The sequence below is a fragment of the Ambystoma mexicanum genome, chromosome 12 (assembly GCF_040938575.1).
Source record: "Ambystoma mexicanum isolate Mex_15411 chromosome 12, UKY_AmexF1_1, whole genome shotgun sequence".
NCBI lineage: Eukaryota > Metazoa > Chordata > Amphibia > Caudata > Ambystomatidae > Ambystoma > Ambystoma mexicanum.
The window spans coordinates 1,107,495,204-1,107,511,168 of NC_090936.1; the positions used below are offsets into that span (position 1 = coordinate 1,107,495,204).

The window sequence follows — 15,965 nt, forward strand, 5'->3', positions numbered from 1 at the left end:
TAGGACTTGCCTGCAGGTTGACGTCACGGGTGATGGGGGCGGGGGTGTCCCATGAGGCACGGCCTGCCTGCAGGTTGACATCACGGGTGATGGGGGCTGGGTGTGTCCCATGTGGCGGGGGATGCTTGCGGGCTCGGTAGATGGGGGCTGGGATGTGGCAGGTGTTGTGGGCTGCCTGCGGGCTCGGGTGATGGGGGCTGGGGTGTGGCAGGTGTTGTGGGCTGCCTGTGGGCTCGGGTGATGGGGGCTGGGGTGTGGGAGGTGTTGTGGGCTGCCTTAGGGCTTGGTTGATGGTGGCTAGGGGTGTGCCATGTGGTGGGGGATGCTTGCGGGCTCGGGTGATGGGGGCTAGGGTGTGGCAGGTGTTGTGGGCTGCCTGTGGGCTGGGGTGATGCGGCTGTCCCATGTGGCAGGGGATGCTTGCGAGCTCGAGTGATGGGGGCTGGGGTGTGGCAGGTGTTGTGGGCTTCCTGCAGGCTCAGGTGATGGGGGCTGGAAGTGTCCCATGTGGCGGAGGATGCTTGCGGGCTCGTGTGATGGGGGCTGGGGTTGTCCCATGTGGCAGGGGATGCTTGCAGGCTCGGGTGATGGGGGTTGAGGCTGTCCCATGTGGCGGGGGATGCTTGTGGGCTCGGGTGATGGGGGCTGGGGTGTGGCAGGTGTTTTGGGCTGCCTGCGGATAGGGTGCATTTGGGGTACCCGCTGAGTTTCCACGTGATTTGGCTGGGGTGCGTCTGGGGTACGAGCTGAGTTTCCATGCGATTTGGTTGGGGTGCATCTGGGGTACGCGCTGAGTTTCCATGCGATTTGGCTTGGGTGCGTCTGGGGTATGCGCTGAGTTTCCACGCAATTACTCCGTGCGCACCCCAGCCAAATTGCGTGAAAGCTCAGCGCGTACTCCAGATGCACCCCAGCCAAATCGTGTGAAAACTCAGCGCGTATCTGAGACGCACCCCAGTCAAATCGCATGAAAACTCAGCGCATACCCCAGACGCACCCCAGCCAAATCGCGTGGAAACTGTGCATGTACCCCAGACGCAGCCCAGCCAAATAGCATGGAAACTCAAGAGCGTACCCCAGATGCAGACCAGCCAAATTGCGTGAAAACTCAGCACATACCCCAGACGCACCCCAGCACCATCGCGTGAAAACTCTGCGCGTACCCCAGACGCACCCCAGCCAAATTGCGTGAAAACTCAGCGTGTACCCTGTCCACATAGAGTTTTCACACGATTTGGCTAGGGCCAGTGGTCTGTATGCTGTACTAGGGATGGCGCAGGGACTTGCGCCTTGTTAGGCATTTTGCTGCTTTTTACTGCACGTGGGGGCGTGTTGGGGGCGTTACTGGCGCTGCTTGATGTTCCTTGCGCTACAGCTAGTAATGCCTCTGGAAATCCATGAATATGCGTGCTGCGCACATTTTTCTTTGCGCCATGGCTGGCGCATGCTCCTTCTCGGTGCACGGTGCTTGCGCCTTTTCTGCGCTGGATTCTATGAATCGGGGCCAAAATCACTAAATAAGTAAATATAACACAACCTTGGTATCAAGGCCATTGAACATTTGTTAACATCAAAGTTATCAAGTATTTAATTGAATCAAATGCTACGGACATTGCCATGGACATCAAAATTGCCCTTCTCTAGATAACCTTTTTTGAAAAAGAGCACACACTATGCATCAGAGAATGGAACCACAACAAACATGTAATTGCCTGGATGAGATATATCAACGACTTTGAAGTGATTTAGTATGGTTCAGAATAAGAACGGGTGGCTTTTACAAACATGCTGAACCAGAAACTTTATAAGCCGCAATTAACTTCGGCAAAGATTAATTGCGTTCCTGTATTTGAACAGTTACATTGAAAAGTACACATTTGTCTACCAGAACCTATTGTAAACAATCGGTGGACACAGACAGTGTATAATCAATAACGTCTTGCTAAAAGAATTTGTCATAGCAAAAATAAAAATCGTAGTGGCACTGAAATACTTAGGGCATAAAACATACACACCTAGAAATGCTTTATTATAGAATTTCGATACACAAATTCATCAATATTGTATTGAATGCATTCTAACTTTAACCAGGAGAAGACCTTCCAACACCAAGGACAACCTGGGACAAGCCCACAAAACAATACAAGCTAACTGGATAACTCAACACATCTTAAATAATTGTGTAGTTTACAAAATACCAACTAAACGTTTGTATGTCCCAAAACTTTACTTAAAGGAGTATATAAGGAAAACATGTAAAATCATCATCAGAAAAGCAACCACCTTATAGAACTTACCTGTCCATCTCACAAAACCACCAAAACATGGCTTGTAACAAAACCAACAGTGTAGCCGCACACGTACCATGCATTGTTAATGGAAATTTATAATAGAGGTTACTGTCAAACTACTCATCGAAGCACGCATACAATGGGCCTCATTCCGAGTTTGCTGGTACAGTAACAACGGTACTGGTAAGCTTGCCGGTACCGTTGTTACCGGACCGGCAAACTACGAGTTCTGCTCGCAGGTGCCTTTGCAGCCACCAGGTCTGACCGGAGCTCAAATGGGAAAGATTTTTTTCCGGTGCCCAGAGAAGGGCAATTACCGGGTCCGGCAAGGTCGTAATGACCTGGTAATTGCCCTTTACTGGGCGCTGGAGAAAAAATTAATACCAGCAGCAGCCGTGCCTGTAAAACAGGCACGGCTACCGCCAGCCACGTAATGAGGCCCATTGTATATGATTATCTCCTCCTGAAAGAAATGCATGTTAGTAGCACCTTTCTACAACTCAGAATAAGAATCAATTAACCTCTCTGATCTATAGCATAGCATGGCAAGAGATACCCACTAGCTTTACATTATTATTATTATTATTATTATTATTATTATTATTATTATTAGTATGAACAACGCATGTTCCACAATCCCGCTGACATGGCTTTATATATATATTAGTTGAAACATATTTGAAAAAATCAGACCCTGCTTTTCAATTGTATAGAACGGACACAGATAACATATCAGCCTGACCACAGACTGCAGTGAGATCAGGTATGGTAAATATCTTTTTCAATATGGTACCTGTACAATTAGAATGTAATAATATGTTACAACCCTGTGCACCAGAAATAAATAGAAAAACTAAGTGCAAAAAATCTATTTTTGAGAGTAGGCACATGCATTCCTAGCATAATAAATTCAGTAAAGTGTAATTAAGTTTGCACAGTTATTTCCTGGTTACTAAGCCTCAATGCTAGTCCTAAAATACTAAGAACACCAAAGATTACAGTTTCGACCCATTAATACCTGGCAACATTAGTCACATAAAATTGGATGTCATTTGTAAAAGACACAGTTATATGGAGAAGAGGAGTTGATTGGATAGTGATGAGGTGATTAGAAGGAGATGATTTAGGGAGTGTTCAGGTGAGTCAACATAGAAGGTGTGTCTGTGAGGGATTGTACGTTCTTGGCTGAATTAGAGATCATTGGAAGGAACACAGGTGATTGTAAAATGTGTATGTTATTTGAAATGGTAGACATTACACCATGAGTCTTTGAAGTATATCCTAGATTAAGTTGCAAGTCTTTAATATAATGGACACAAATAGCACATTAAGAAAATCCTTGAGTTACATTAAGATAATACGGGTACTGGAGACAGTCATTGCCTTTGTATGTCACCTGGAAACATATGGACACCTTGAGACTATCGGCGACCAGATAATAGTTGCCAAGAGACCGCCTGCAGAATATATTGTGAGTCACATATCAACACAGTGAAACACTGGGAGACACAGTCAGTCATAAGGAAATACAGTAACATGAGCATTTAGCAACTCACCTTGAGATGTAGCCAGTCACCCAAAGAAACAGTCACAGTGACTCGTTTAAACTGATTTTATTAGGCTTGGATAGCGGTAAATGCCACCCAAGCATACCTCCAAGCACTTTTAAGTACAATAATATTAAATATATAGCACACAGTGGATTACCATTATTAAAGAGAACACATAGCAGTGCAACAAACAATACAGATCAAGTGAAAATGAACTCATGGTAATGCATACCCTTTATCTCCAAAGCTCTCCAGTACAATTTGATTGAATGTACCTCTAGATAGTTAATGTGCACCTCACATGCATTTCCTAAGTTTCACAGCCTAAAACTCCTCCTTCAATTGATAGATAGTTACTTTTTGGATAATGAACAGGGCAAGGGAAAGACCTAGACTCCATTCATATGATTTTCAACGTAATTCCCCATGCAGTTGACATCCAATGATTTTGCAAGAATGCTGGTAAGATAGTGTCTCTGTATTTCAGCTTAGAAATCATCCCAATGCAATATTTCCAAATCATAATAGTACATTGTATATAGAGCATTTCACTGTTGAGCCGCAGTACATTACACTGCATTATTCCATTGAGAAGATTATGATAGAACTCAAGAGATACTTGCCCAGGTCTGGAAAGGAAATTGTTGAGTGATTGTGGCCCTGTCACAGTAGATACGTGATGTTCTAAGCAATCATACTCATCCCATGGATTAAAAGAAAAGTGGTCTCAATATTAAATCCAGTATCCTTTCAAGGCAATAGGTGATTCGATGTCACTCAACAAAGAAAGCCATGGGTTGGTGGACATCCTTGCTGTTACATGCCAAAGGGTCATCATCTTCAAAACGCCAAATGTATGACAGCATGTATTCCCCCTCAAATTCTGATGCAACTGAGTGCTACCCTTATGAGGTTGCAAAGTAGGCCAAAAACCTGAATCGTACACAAATATTCCAATGAACCAATAAAGTGCACAGGAGCAAGAAAAACAAACGTTTATTACATGCACCCTCGGCTGGGAACAATCCAAAGATCATTCAACATTACATCATTAAATTACTGTTTCTAAAGGGGAGAGTGATGTCACACTCCATACCTTGTTTCAGGATGCATTTAAATTCTCATTCACTGATTGGACAGTAGCTGCTGTTCCTTATGAGAATATATACAATGCCTAGCTCTATTGGCCTATCCTATTCCTCATGACAATACGAATGACTTCCTCTTGACAATGATCTAATAAATGGGTTATCTAATTTCTCCAGTTTTAATTGGACCACAGTCATACTAGCATTCTGCAACAGACAACTCAGTTGCTCATTGGCTGTTCGCCTCGAGTGTTGCTGGGCGGGTTGCTTCCACCTTTATTGACCAATCATTTTGTGTGGTGTAGATAGTGTGGCAACAAAAAAGAAAACCTCATCAGGTTCCCATGGGGCCCAAAGGATGGCACTATCTGACCATTCTCACCGTCATGACTGTTCAACTGACAGTTGATATTGCGACTTCTTTTTGGAAACATCTCCTTCCTTTCCCAAGATGAAACCGCATGACTTCATTGGGCATGCTTCTTGGCCTCTTGCTTTGAGACTATGGGCACCGTTGAACTCTGCATGTATGTGTGGGTGGGCATGAATGGCTTCGTTTGTATGAACATATCTGGTTTGATGCATATAAATACATTCAATTAATTCTCTATTATATTCCCAACATTGGTTGATCATCTCCTTGCCTCTATGGTTGTGAATATCTTTTTCTTTATAGTCTTTGATAAAATGCTCACGTTTACTTGGTACTCATATTCCCACTCCTAGTGGATGTTTTCCAACAGGGGGCAGCATATGTCTTCTGCCGGACTGACTTCATCTTGTGCGTCCTTCTGCACATTACCTTGTTCTCACTGAGATGTGACCTTTATTTTGTTTGTTTTTAAAGCAATGGGTCAGAACATTATTTGTTATAAGTTTCACTTCTTCGGGGCTTGGCAACCTTCTGCACTCTTTGCTCATAGCCAATACCTGTGTGGCTTTTCGCCTCTCCCCTCTTTGAATATTTCCTTGTCCTTTGTTGTGTCTGAGACAAGTTGGAATGAGCTGAGTTTAATTGTAGAAATGTGAATGCTTCTTTGCGGCCTACTCTTCTTGTTGCTGTGAGGGGCTGCTTCTGTGAATTTCGTTTTGTGAATCTAGAATGACACAAAACCTCATCTGCTTCATGTTGCCTTTCCAATATGTATTTCTATATGTACCATATTATTTCTTTGACTGTAGTCTAATGCATTTGTCTGGCTATTATTTCCACTCTAAGGATATGACATGTGTTTCCTTTTATTACGTGTGAGTGTCCCCTATTTCTATGATTCTACTGTTTGTTAGTTGTTTCCTTTATTACTGTGCACAATTTGAACTCTAAATGTTAGATGCTTTTAGATGTCTGATAAATATTTTGTCATTGCTATTCTCAGAAACTCTTCTGTCTCTTTGTATCATACACAGGAGGCACAGATGGCGTGCAAGTTAACACAGTGACGGGTCCTCTGTGTGGTTCATGTTGCATGTTAGAGAGACTTCTGTAGTTTGTACTTTCTCTCGCGTCTTTGACTTTGGACTTGCATCCCACATTGTGCTCTGCCCAATGCCTTAATACCAATTGCCAATAAACTCACATGAACCTTGAAAAGGAGGGTGGACATGCACGTCCCTTTATCACTGCAAGTCCCAGGTCTGGCAGATTGGAAATTACCAAATGTGAGTGAGCCTTCTGTTAAGAACACAAATCAATATAAAGCCAATTTAGATGCTCTTTCCAGAGCTAAATACCACACACACATGAAGCAGGATTTGCACAGATAACTTAATTTCATTGGAAGGAGCAGTCAATGTTCTTTAAAGGCATCTCCATCCCTGATAAAGATGGAAATCTTCAAGAGGCAATGTCATCGACCATTCAACCACCTTCCCCGACAACAGATTAGACATGGAAGAATGAAAGTAGAGATTAATATATCGAAAATGTTATCTCAACAAAAGATACATTTGTATGAGATGCGTCCATTCCAGGGGATTATATTGTCTGACAACATCAATTCAAAATCTGAAAGGATGTGGGCGAAATGTGGGTTTTCACGTTTTCTTAGAACAAACATCCAAAATATATTAGCATCTTTACAAAATGGTGCCCAATAGAGATACTATAGGACTAGGGCACCATACCCCGGTTAGCTTGCTTCTCATGTTTTGAAAAGCAAAGTCTTCATAAGGGAGCTTTGGTGTGAACCAAGTGTCAACTAAAGTACAGTAATATCAATTCTTACACTGATAGTGAAAAAGAATGAAGAATTCCCCTTTTGCGAGGGACATGAGAACTTGTTTAAAAATATTGAAACCATGTGACCGTCAATACTGTGGATCAAAGCATCCGTCTACCTTGTCTACACACATCGCCTCCCACCATGAGGTTATTGAAGACATTCTAGTTTGACCATAGCCAATGACAATGACTAGGAAATTCAAAGTCCAAATCTAATCACTTGGAGTGTTGAATGCGTCAGGGGACTACTCCTCTCCCACTTTTCAACATATACTTACAGAACTACAAGAAAACATCAGCACTGCTTTCTCTCCTGCATGGATGATTTGCAAATCTATCTCAGGGTCTCAATACATTTTGCAATTCTGTCAAATGAACTCAACGTCAAGAGGAGGGGGCAAAATAGCCTCCAGTTCTATTTTGATGGAACTGGTACCTGGCCACCTGGCCTACTCAAGGATATCACCTCAATATTCCAGCCTCCCACCCACCTTCACTGGAGAAATAATCTTTACACAACCAATGAATGCAACAAACGCTTCATCTGGGATACTAGCCCCAGCTTGAACATGCAGGTTGGCACTGTGTCAAATCAACCTTCTTTCAAATTAAACTCCTGAAACAAATTCTACCCTACATACCACTTGGCAGCACCCAATCATAGTAGGTGCACTTGTAAACTCAAGCATGGACCTCTGCAATGCCCTCTATGTAAGTTTCTCATTTTAGCAAATCAAAAGGCTACAGAAAGCCAACAGGTAAAAATCCAAGCCAAAAGTATACAGGCCAGGTACTCCTTTGTAAACTTGAGCCTTGCATACAAATGCCTGGAAGGATCTCCACCACATTATCTACAGGAAAGGGATAGATGATTCAAACTCAACAGGGCCCTGCGCTTCACACAGGCTAATCTTGAAACCACAACTACGACCAAAAGGGACAGGAACTTCACTGCACTGAATCCCAGCCTCATGTATAACCGCACTGTAGACATACCACTCACCTCCAGCCTGATAACTTTCAGGGCATAATCCAAGACCCATATGTCCTAATGAGATACCTGGGAGGAACCACCGCTGGAATCTGCCAAGAGTGCCCAGGATTAACCCACAGTGTCTTCATACTAGATATGACATGGAACATTATATTCCCTGAGGATCTGTTTGTGCTTGGGTATGAACAAACATGTTCATAGGAAGTGGAAGGAGCCAGACAAGTTCAAAAGACAAGGATTGTATCCTGTTTAATATCACTTTTTAAGAGGTGCATTGATCTCTGATTCCTACTTGCCCATTAGTTTGGCAAGTTCTTTCAGTTCTCAAAACAAATAACCAAAAGCAGAACTCACTGACCACCCCCAAGGAATACCAGCAATCATCAAATGTATAGATTGACTGTTGTGGGAAATTACATGTTGCAGTCCCTGCCGGAAATCCATTTAGAAGACAAGTGCTACCCTTGCTACCCTTGCTACCTTTAAATCAGGGTTTAAAAGAAATATATAATTATGCCTATTTGTCTTTAGATTCCATTATTTTTCATGAAGAATGCGTGGCCATCAATGAAACGCTGCAGCACTGCAAGTGTAATGAGCAGTGGGGAAATAATTGCTTTAATGCAAACAATATATGTAGCCCCAGGGTTCTTTTTCTCTTATAGTGGCAGCATTAGCATCTACCACCACACCGCCAGAAAGGAACCACTATAACGACCTTCGACTTCCAGTCCAACATGAAAGGAAGAGAGGTAGGCAACCCATGATATTATGAAAACATGTATAACAGGAAATGGGCTGACACTTGAGTCCCTTGTCACTACCATCTTCTTTTAGCAGAAAAACTCATGATGTCCAGAGTGGAGTTTTCAAACCCTGAAAGGGATCTGTATAATTTAGAAGAATAAGCAAACTTGTTGGAATGTTGTACATTTTCTGTGCACTTTCAATACTTCCATACAGTTGCTCACCCAGTGTAACCCTGCTCAGTCTGCCTGCCCCATATTCAAGGGAGTCACAATGAGTTCCCCTGGGCACACAACTCCAGAGAAGAGCTCCACACCAAATGTATAACACTGTTGTCACCCATACTCACAAAGCTAGGAGGTAGTTTTTGAGTGACCCAATCCACTGATTTGGGCCAATAGCAGGCCACCTCCCACTTAATTCAGCCCCTTTACTTTATCAAACCCAATCCCCTACCAAAGACACTTCAATATATATGATCTTTCTCTGATACCGCAGTCAGTGACTCCATAACACAATGCTGGTGCCCATTACTCTAAGATGCTTAATGTTTTAGTTGTTCTGAGTAGATCCCCCCCCCTTACTGCCATTGAGCACTGCTGTGAAGAGGGGGGAAGTGCCCTCCTCTGCCCATCCCATGACATAGCCCATGCGTGCATTGATTGAATAGATGGGTGGGTCTTCCTGGTGGTGGACCCGACCTCCTCAACAACATTGAGTCTGCGCATAGCATTCCGCATGAGCCTGCAGCAAGGGAGACCTCTCAGTGCTCCCTCTTCTCCACGGGGAGCATTGCTTACTTCAACCGGTTGCCGCAATGGTGAAGGGAGCGGTGGTGCCCTGGACAGAAGATGGTGCCAGTGCCATGGCTGCAGTTCTGCACTTGGCACCTCCTACATGCATAAAGCCTCATTGGCCCTCATTACGAGTTCGGCCGGTAGCCATGCAGCTATTGAAATCGCATCCGTGTCCGAGTCCTCGGGATGAGGACTTACCGGGCCATTTCTGAGTTTGGATGGCCCGGTAATTCCTCCCTCAAGGACCCGGACATGGTCCTTCCCCATTCCCATTTCAGCCCCCATAGGGCTGAATGGGAATGGGAGAGGGAGCAAACAATGGGCCATAACGAGATGGCCCGTTGTTTGCTCCCTCTTCCCCTCGCAGGACCTGGTAAGCACGCCTGTTTTTCCCAGGCGTGCTTAACGTGTCCCGCGAGGGGACCTCGTAATGTGACCGAACGGGTTGAACGGCGCTGTCACCTTTTACGGCGCCGTTTAACCCGTTCCGCCGGGGTCGTAATGAGGTCCATTGTCTGCCCGATCTAGACTGGGGGCATGGCATTACAGCTCCATGCCCCATCCAGTAACAGACCTCTTCACTGGCACTCCAGCTCCTTAACCGGGGCAACACAACTGACACAGCCAGGGACCTGTTCCTTACCTGGGTCACAACACTGATGCAGCCCACGACTGTCATTCAGCCAGGCAAAACCCAGGTATTGCTCTTTGCCCAAAACACACATCTCATGCATCCTGGGATTTTTAGGTAACCCTCGCCTTATACCCCCTAGGGTGGGCTGGTATCCACCTCAAATCTCCTCCTTCTCACCCAACACACATGGTCTGGGCCCTTTCTCCAAGTCTCTCCTTAAAGACTGGGGGCCTCTTCTGGAGGCATGCAGCCCACCAGAGGATAACAATGCAGTCTCGCTACTCTCCTCCGTTTTCTAGTCCCCAAACATTTTTTTGTTCTCTAGTCATCTCCCTCCCAGCCTCTGGGAAAGTCCACTGTAGCCAACCCCCTAGGGGGTGCACTGTCATTTGTCATCTCAATACTAACAGTCCAAGGCCCTCATTACAACCTTGGCGGAGGACCATGGTGCTATTAGCACCATGGTCCATGCCGCTAAGGTTACGATTCCGCCATGGTGGATGGCGGAATTACCGCCCCATTACAAGGTGAGTGGGGCGGTAATTCCCCATTCACCATTGGCCCCTTCCCCATTCCCATTTTCCCATAGGGCATAATGGGAGTGGGGATGGCGCTAATTACGGCACCGTAAATTACGGTGCCGTAATTAGCACTAAGGTGGCTTAGCGCCTTGCATTTTAACGCCTGCAAAAATCAGGTGTTAAAATGTGAATCAGGCGTTAAGGGTTAACGGCGCCAACGGCGCCGTTAAACCCTTAACGCCTGAGTTGTAATGAGGGCCCAAGTGTCCCCCTTTCTAGTGGTATGGACCACTGTCAGAGTAAGTAATGCAATAAACGCTACTCATTTTAACGATACACAGCTAATTAAGAATATACCACGTTTTAAATACAAGATGTGTGTGCGCATATCTTTTCATCCCCTTTTCCTCCCATACAGGTGTTAATAGTCTATTTAGGCCAGGGGTTACACATATTCTTTCAATGGATTTTTGAACCAAGTCTATAATTGCTCTAGTCTGACATGCTTTACCATCCTGGATCACTCTGGTCCAGCTGGAGGCACCATTGTCGATTTGCGGATGTCATTTTCCTATCAATATGGCCGCCACGTATCTTCCCCGGTTAAACAATGCGCGGTCTAGTCCTTCTGGACATCACGCTTATCTATGCGAAAGGTGCTGGTATGCATCACGTCTCAACGCTCGTCAATTCTGCGCCTAGCTCAGCGCTTCACTTGTTCTTGCCTTCCCTTGTCAATTCCCTTCCTGATTCCTACTTTGTTCCTTTTTTGTCGTGATTTCCCTGTCTGCCCTGGGGCTTTTTGTACCTGGGTTCCAGGGACGTCATTTGGGGGTCGCCAGAGGTCGCAATTGCGACCTCTGAGGTCTCCCTTGCGACCTCTGTGATCTCCCTTGCGACCTCTGTAAAAAAATAAAAAAAAATTTCAAAAACATTTCCTTATTTTTTTACATTTTTTTTTCTCTTCCGTCTTTTGTAATGCAAGGTCCTGGAGTGGCTGGCTCTCATCTTCAGAGCCTTAAAAAAAAAAAAAATTAGAAAAGAGTGCCACAAGTCTAACACTTTCAGCACTGACCCTAAATAAGAAAGAATAGGAAACCAAATAATGTGTCTTTCTGGAATTCTGTAGAATAATTGCTAGACTCATTAAAGGTTTATTTCAGGCACACTTCAGGGGGTGACTCACTGATTTAGTCTGTTCTTAAATGCCTCAACTCAGCCTTTCATCCTTCTGAGGTCGATAAATGAGTACCAAGACAGGTTGGGTGATATTGGGTGTATATTTTTTCTATATAAAGCGCTTAAGCGTAAGTGCTATATTATAACACATCATTATCATTTGGTCATGGACGTCTGCTTGCATTTACAGTAATTTGGTAATATGGGCCTATACACACTGATCTTAATGCTACATATGGCGATCTATTCTTGCATGAAATGTACATCACATTATAGTGATATCGTAACCATATTTTTCGTAGAGTACAATGCTGTGATGTCACTTCCTGTTTTGGCAACGGGTGAAAGGTTGTGTTCCATTGCTTCCCGCGATATCACTTCGGGGTGGGGTCAAATGACATCACTTCCTGTGATGTCATCAGGGGGTCAATGGTCGTGTGATGTCACTTCCGCTACCCCTGGCATTTTGGTTAAATGACGTCCCTGCTGGGTTCCCACACTACTTCCACTGTTGAATTCTGTTGTCTCTTTGACTACCTGCTGGCTGCCTCAGTTCTGTGCTCTGGGAATGAAGTTGCTGCCTCCTCTGCTGTAGTTCGGACTTCCCACGGAACATTCTCGCAGGTTTTATCCCTTTGCTGAGGGTTTCCTGCATTTTGGGTTGCCTCCCCGGGGCTACCCTGCTTGATTGTTGGTCCATTTGGGCAGGATGGCATCTGAGGCGGCTTGCCCCTATCTTTACAAGAGCTGCACTAATAAGAAGAACTCTAAGGAGAAAACCATCAAGAAGACCACGCAAAAAACACCACAGGTGATCCCTGAACCGGCATATCCTGATATAGTCCTATTCCTGAAAAAATGCATTGAAAGAATGTTTGTATACTAGGGCAGCGTTTCCCCTAATGCTAATGTCACTTGCACTCATGCAAAGTTTCTGTAATATGGCCCGTAGTCTTTTGCCAGAACACTGCAACCTCATAGCCTCGAGTAGGTATCTAACACATAACCTTTTCCTTGTCAAGAGTCCATTTACTGTACTTTCTTCCTGATTTACACCCCGTTTTGAACAGCAGCAGTAACTCAGGTCCAAACAAGGACGGGGATTTATTTTGGTGCAATTTGAAAATTCCCTCTACTAATCATAGGAGTGAGGATGATCAGTGTGTAGGGGAGAAGATAGTGTTAAAAGTACACAGATTACCTACAGCCTACGGTTGGCCAAAATCCAGTAAGTGATCAAAATGGAGCAAGCATGGTCCCAAATGCCTATATCTTCAGTTGGTTTCAGATCTGCTGCTTTGATTTATGGGGAAATGTCTTCGAATAAAAACCTCAAAATATGAAAAGGGATACATAAAAGTGTGAGTGCAGACCTAGGATTTCACTGGAGATTTGCACTCACACTTTTTTGATCCCTTTTCACATTTTGAGACTTTTACTCTAAAACATTTCCCCACGAATGAATGCAACACATCTGAAACAGCAACCTGCAAATGCTGAAGATCATTTTGATGAAAACAGCCTCCAAATGATATTGTGCCTCAAAGGTCTGAACCTTCCAACTCTGCTAAACACAAAGGATCATGCTGTGAGTTTAATTTAATAGTCATGTGTTTTGCGTTCATCCCTCAGCCGTAGACTAGGACTGCCCATTACCAATATGTTGGGACATTGCAAGAGACATCACATCTATAAATAATTAGCACATTAACTGGCGACTGATTATTGATCACTCGTGCATGGTCGGACTGGGTCATAAAATGTCTAAGGTACAAAGGTGTCCCAAAGTCGCAAATTGCAGTTTGTTCCTTTTGTGACAATCTGTTTGAGGAGTACCCAAGATTTTCGTTTGTTTAAATGCGTTGCAAACTGTGCATTTTTAAGAATGTTTATTTAGTAAATTGGTCAAAACTGCCACCTGCACATAGACATAGCTCATCAAACTGGCCTTCTTTGCCATAGGAGTGGTAGGCACCAGCATGTTGCCCTATTGCCCTCTAGGCCAGTCCAAGACTGCACTCATTTAACAGTGAGGTTCTGAAAGGACACTGCTAACATGAGATGAAATTCAAACGAGGTTCTGTTGATGGAAACACAAACTGGATTGAAATGATTCACTAACTTTCTATACAAAAGAATTGGAAAAAATAGCCACATTGAGAAACACCCATTAAAGCTGGATAAACTATTAGTCATCTTGAAAACTACCATTTATTTGGAAACAAAGTTGGCCCAATCGATATATATTCTTCTAATGCAAATTAGTCACCTGATCACTGAATCAGCACCTTGACAGCAGTCAATCATCAACAGTGCACAGCCACCCACATTGCAAACCATCAGTTTCCTGGCCAAAGGCTTTGTTTTTCCATAGATAGCGTCTAGTGGAAGAGCTCTAGCTAGGTTTTTTTCTAGCAGGATTCTTTTTAATTAAGGAATCTCTTGAGTTTTGGTCAGGCCTCAATAGGATTATGTAGCATTTGGGAAAGAATATACAGCCCAACAACCCAGCACTGGAAGCCAGGATGGCGAATATCTCCACAGCCACCATGTATTTACCCTGGGTGCTCAGGTACGCAGGGATGAAGGAGACCCAGACACTACAGAAGACCAGCATGCTGAAAGTGATAAACTGAGCCTCATTAAAACTATCTGGCAACTTGCGTGCAAAGAAAGCCACAATGAAGCTGAAAAGAGCCAAAAGGACTAGGAAGCCAACCACAGAGTAGAAGGCGACGACAGAGCCTTCATTACAGTGCAGGATCATCTTCCCCATCTCCGTCTTCATGTCATAGTCAGGGAAGGGTGGAAAGGGGGCCTGCCATATCATGCAGATGATTACTTCCACCAGTAAGCAGAAAACAACAATAGTGTTGGACACTCGAGATCCCACCCACTTCCTTAAATTGCTTCCGGGCTTTGTTGCCTTGAAAGCCACGATGACTGTGATAGTCTTTGCCAGAATCGATGATAATGATACTGCAAAGACAATGCCAAAGGCAGCATGTCGGAGCCTACAGGTCACTTTCCCCGGGTGGCCAATGAACAGCAAGGAGCAGGAAAAACACAGCAGGAGGGAGAGAAGGAGCATGTAGCTGAGATCTCGGTTATTTGCCTTCACCACTGGTGTGTCTCTGTGTTTAAGAAATACCGCCAAGACCAGAATGGTGATCATAGCACATGTGATGGCGACTGAAGTCAAAGCAGCACCCAATGGCTCTTGAAAGGCCAGGAAATCTACGATGCGTGGGACACACATGTCCCTCTTCTCATTGGACCATTGATCTTCAGGGCACTTCAGGCAGTTTTCCATATCTGTGGAAAGAGAAGATGGCTACTGTTAACAGACTGTTATCACTTCAATGCCGCCACGGGTGCACATGTAGCATGGTACTTCTGGTGGCATTCACAGACAGTTAGACATATTGATCTATTTAGAAATGAGGCTATTTTCTGAAAGACTTAAACTTTTCAATAGTTGTTAGTGGTGTAGCAGAGTCATTCAGACAATAGCAAATTGCTAGGTGATGTAACATATCTGGGGGTAGATCTCTGTCTTCGGCTGGGGCCTCCCTCTGGAACAGCCTCCCTGCCTCTCTAAAACTTGAGGAGAACCATCTCTGGTTCTGGAAGCATCTCAAGACCTTCCTCTTTTCTTCTGTCTTCGCTTCCCCTCTCCCCTGCTGATCTATTCTCTCTTGGCACCGTGCACCTAGCCAGACTCTGTCCTCCGGGCCCAGGTACCTGCTCACCCTGCTACCCTCCCGCACTGCCTCCGGGCCACCCCTTGCACTGGGGTCTGTATGTGTACCCATATTTTTGTTGTTATTTCTCTGTTTCTCCTCTGCTTCGCACTTTCCACCCACTTCTCCACCCTTCCATGCACTTTTCCCCTCCCTCTCTCCCATGCACTTGCGCGTTCTCAATGTCACTGACCCTCGTA

General features: G+C 44.5%; 1 protein-coding gene across 2 annotated transcripts in view; it reads right to left on the bottom strand.

Annotated features, from left to right (window-relative positions):
- Positions 1-3,888: 3,888 nt before the first annotated feature.
- LOC138514286 (vomeronasal type-2 receptor 26-like) overlaps positions 3,889-15,965 on the bottom strand; it is a 613,935-nt gene continuing 601,858 nt past the window's right edge. For both annotated transcript variants that reach the window (XM_069629670.1, XM_069629671.1), the window contains exon 5: positions 3,889-15,337. In XM_069629670.1, the coding sequence (XP_069485771.1) occupies positions 14,418-15,337 (920 nt within the window). In that variant the 3' untranslated portion in view covers positions 3,889-14,417. The remainder of the gene's footprint in view (positions 15,338-15,965) is intronic.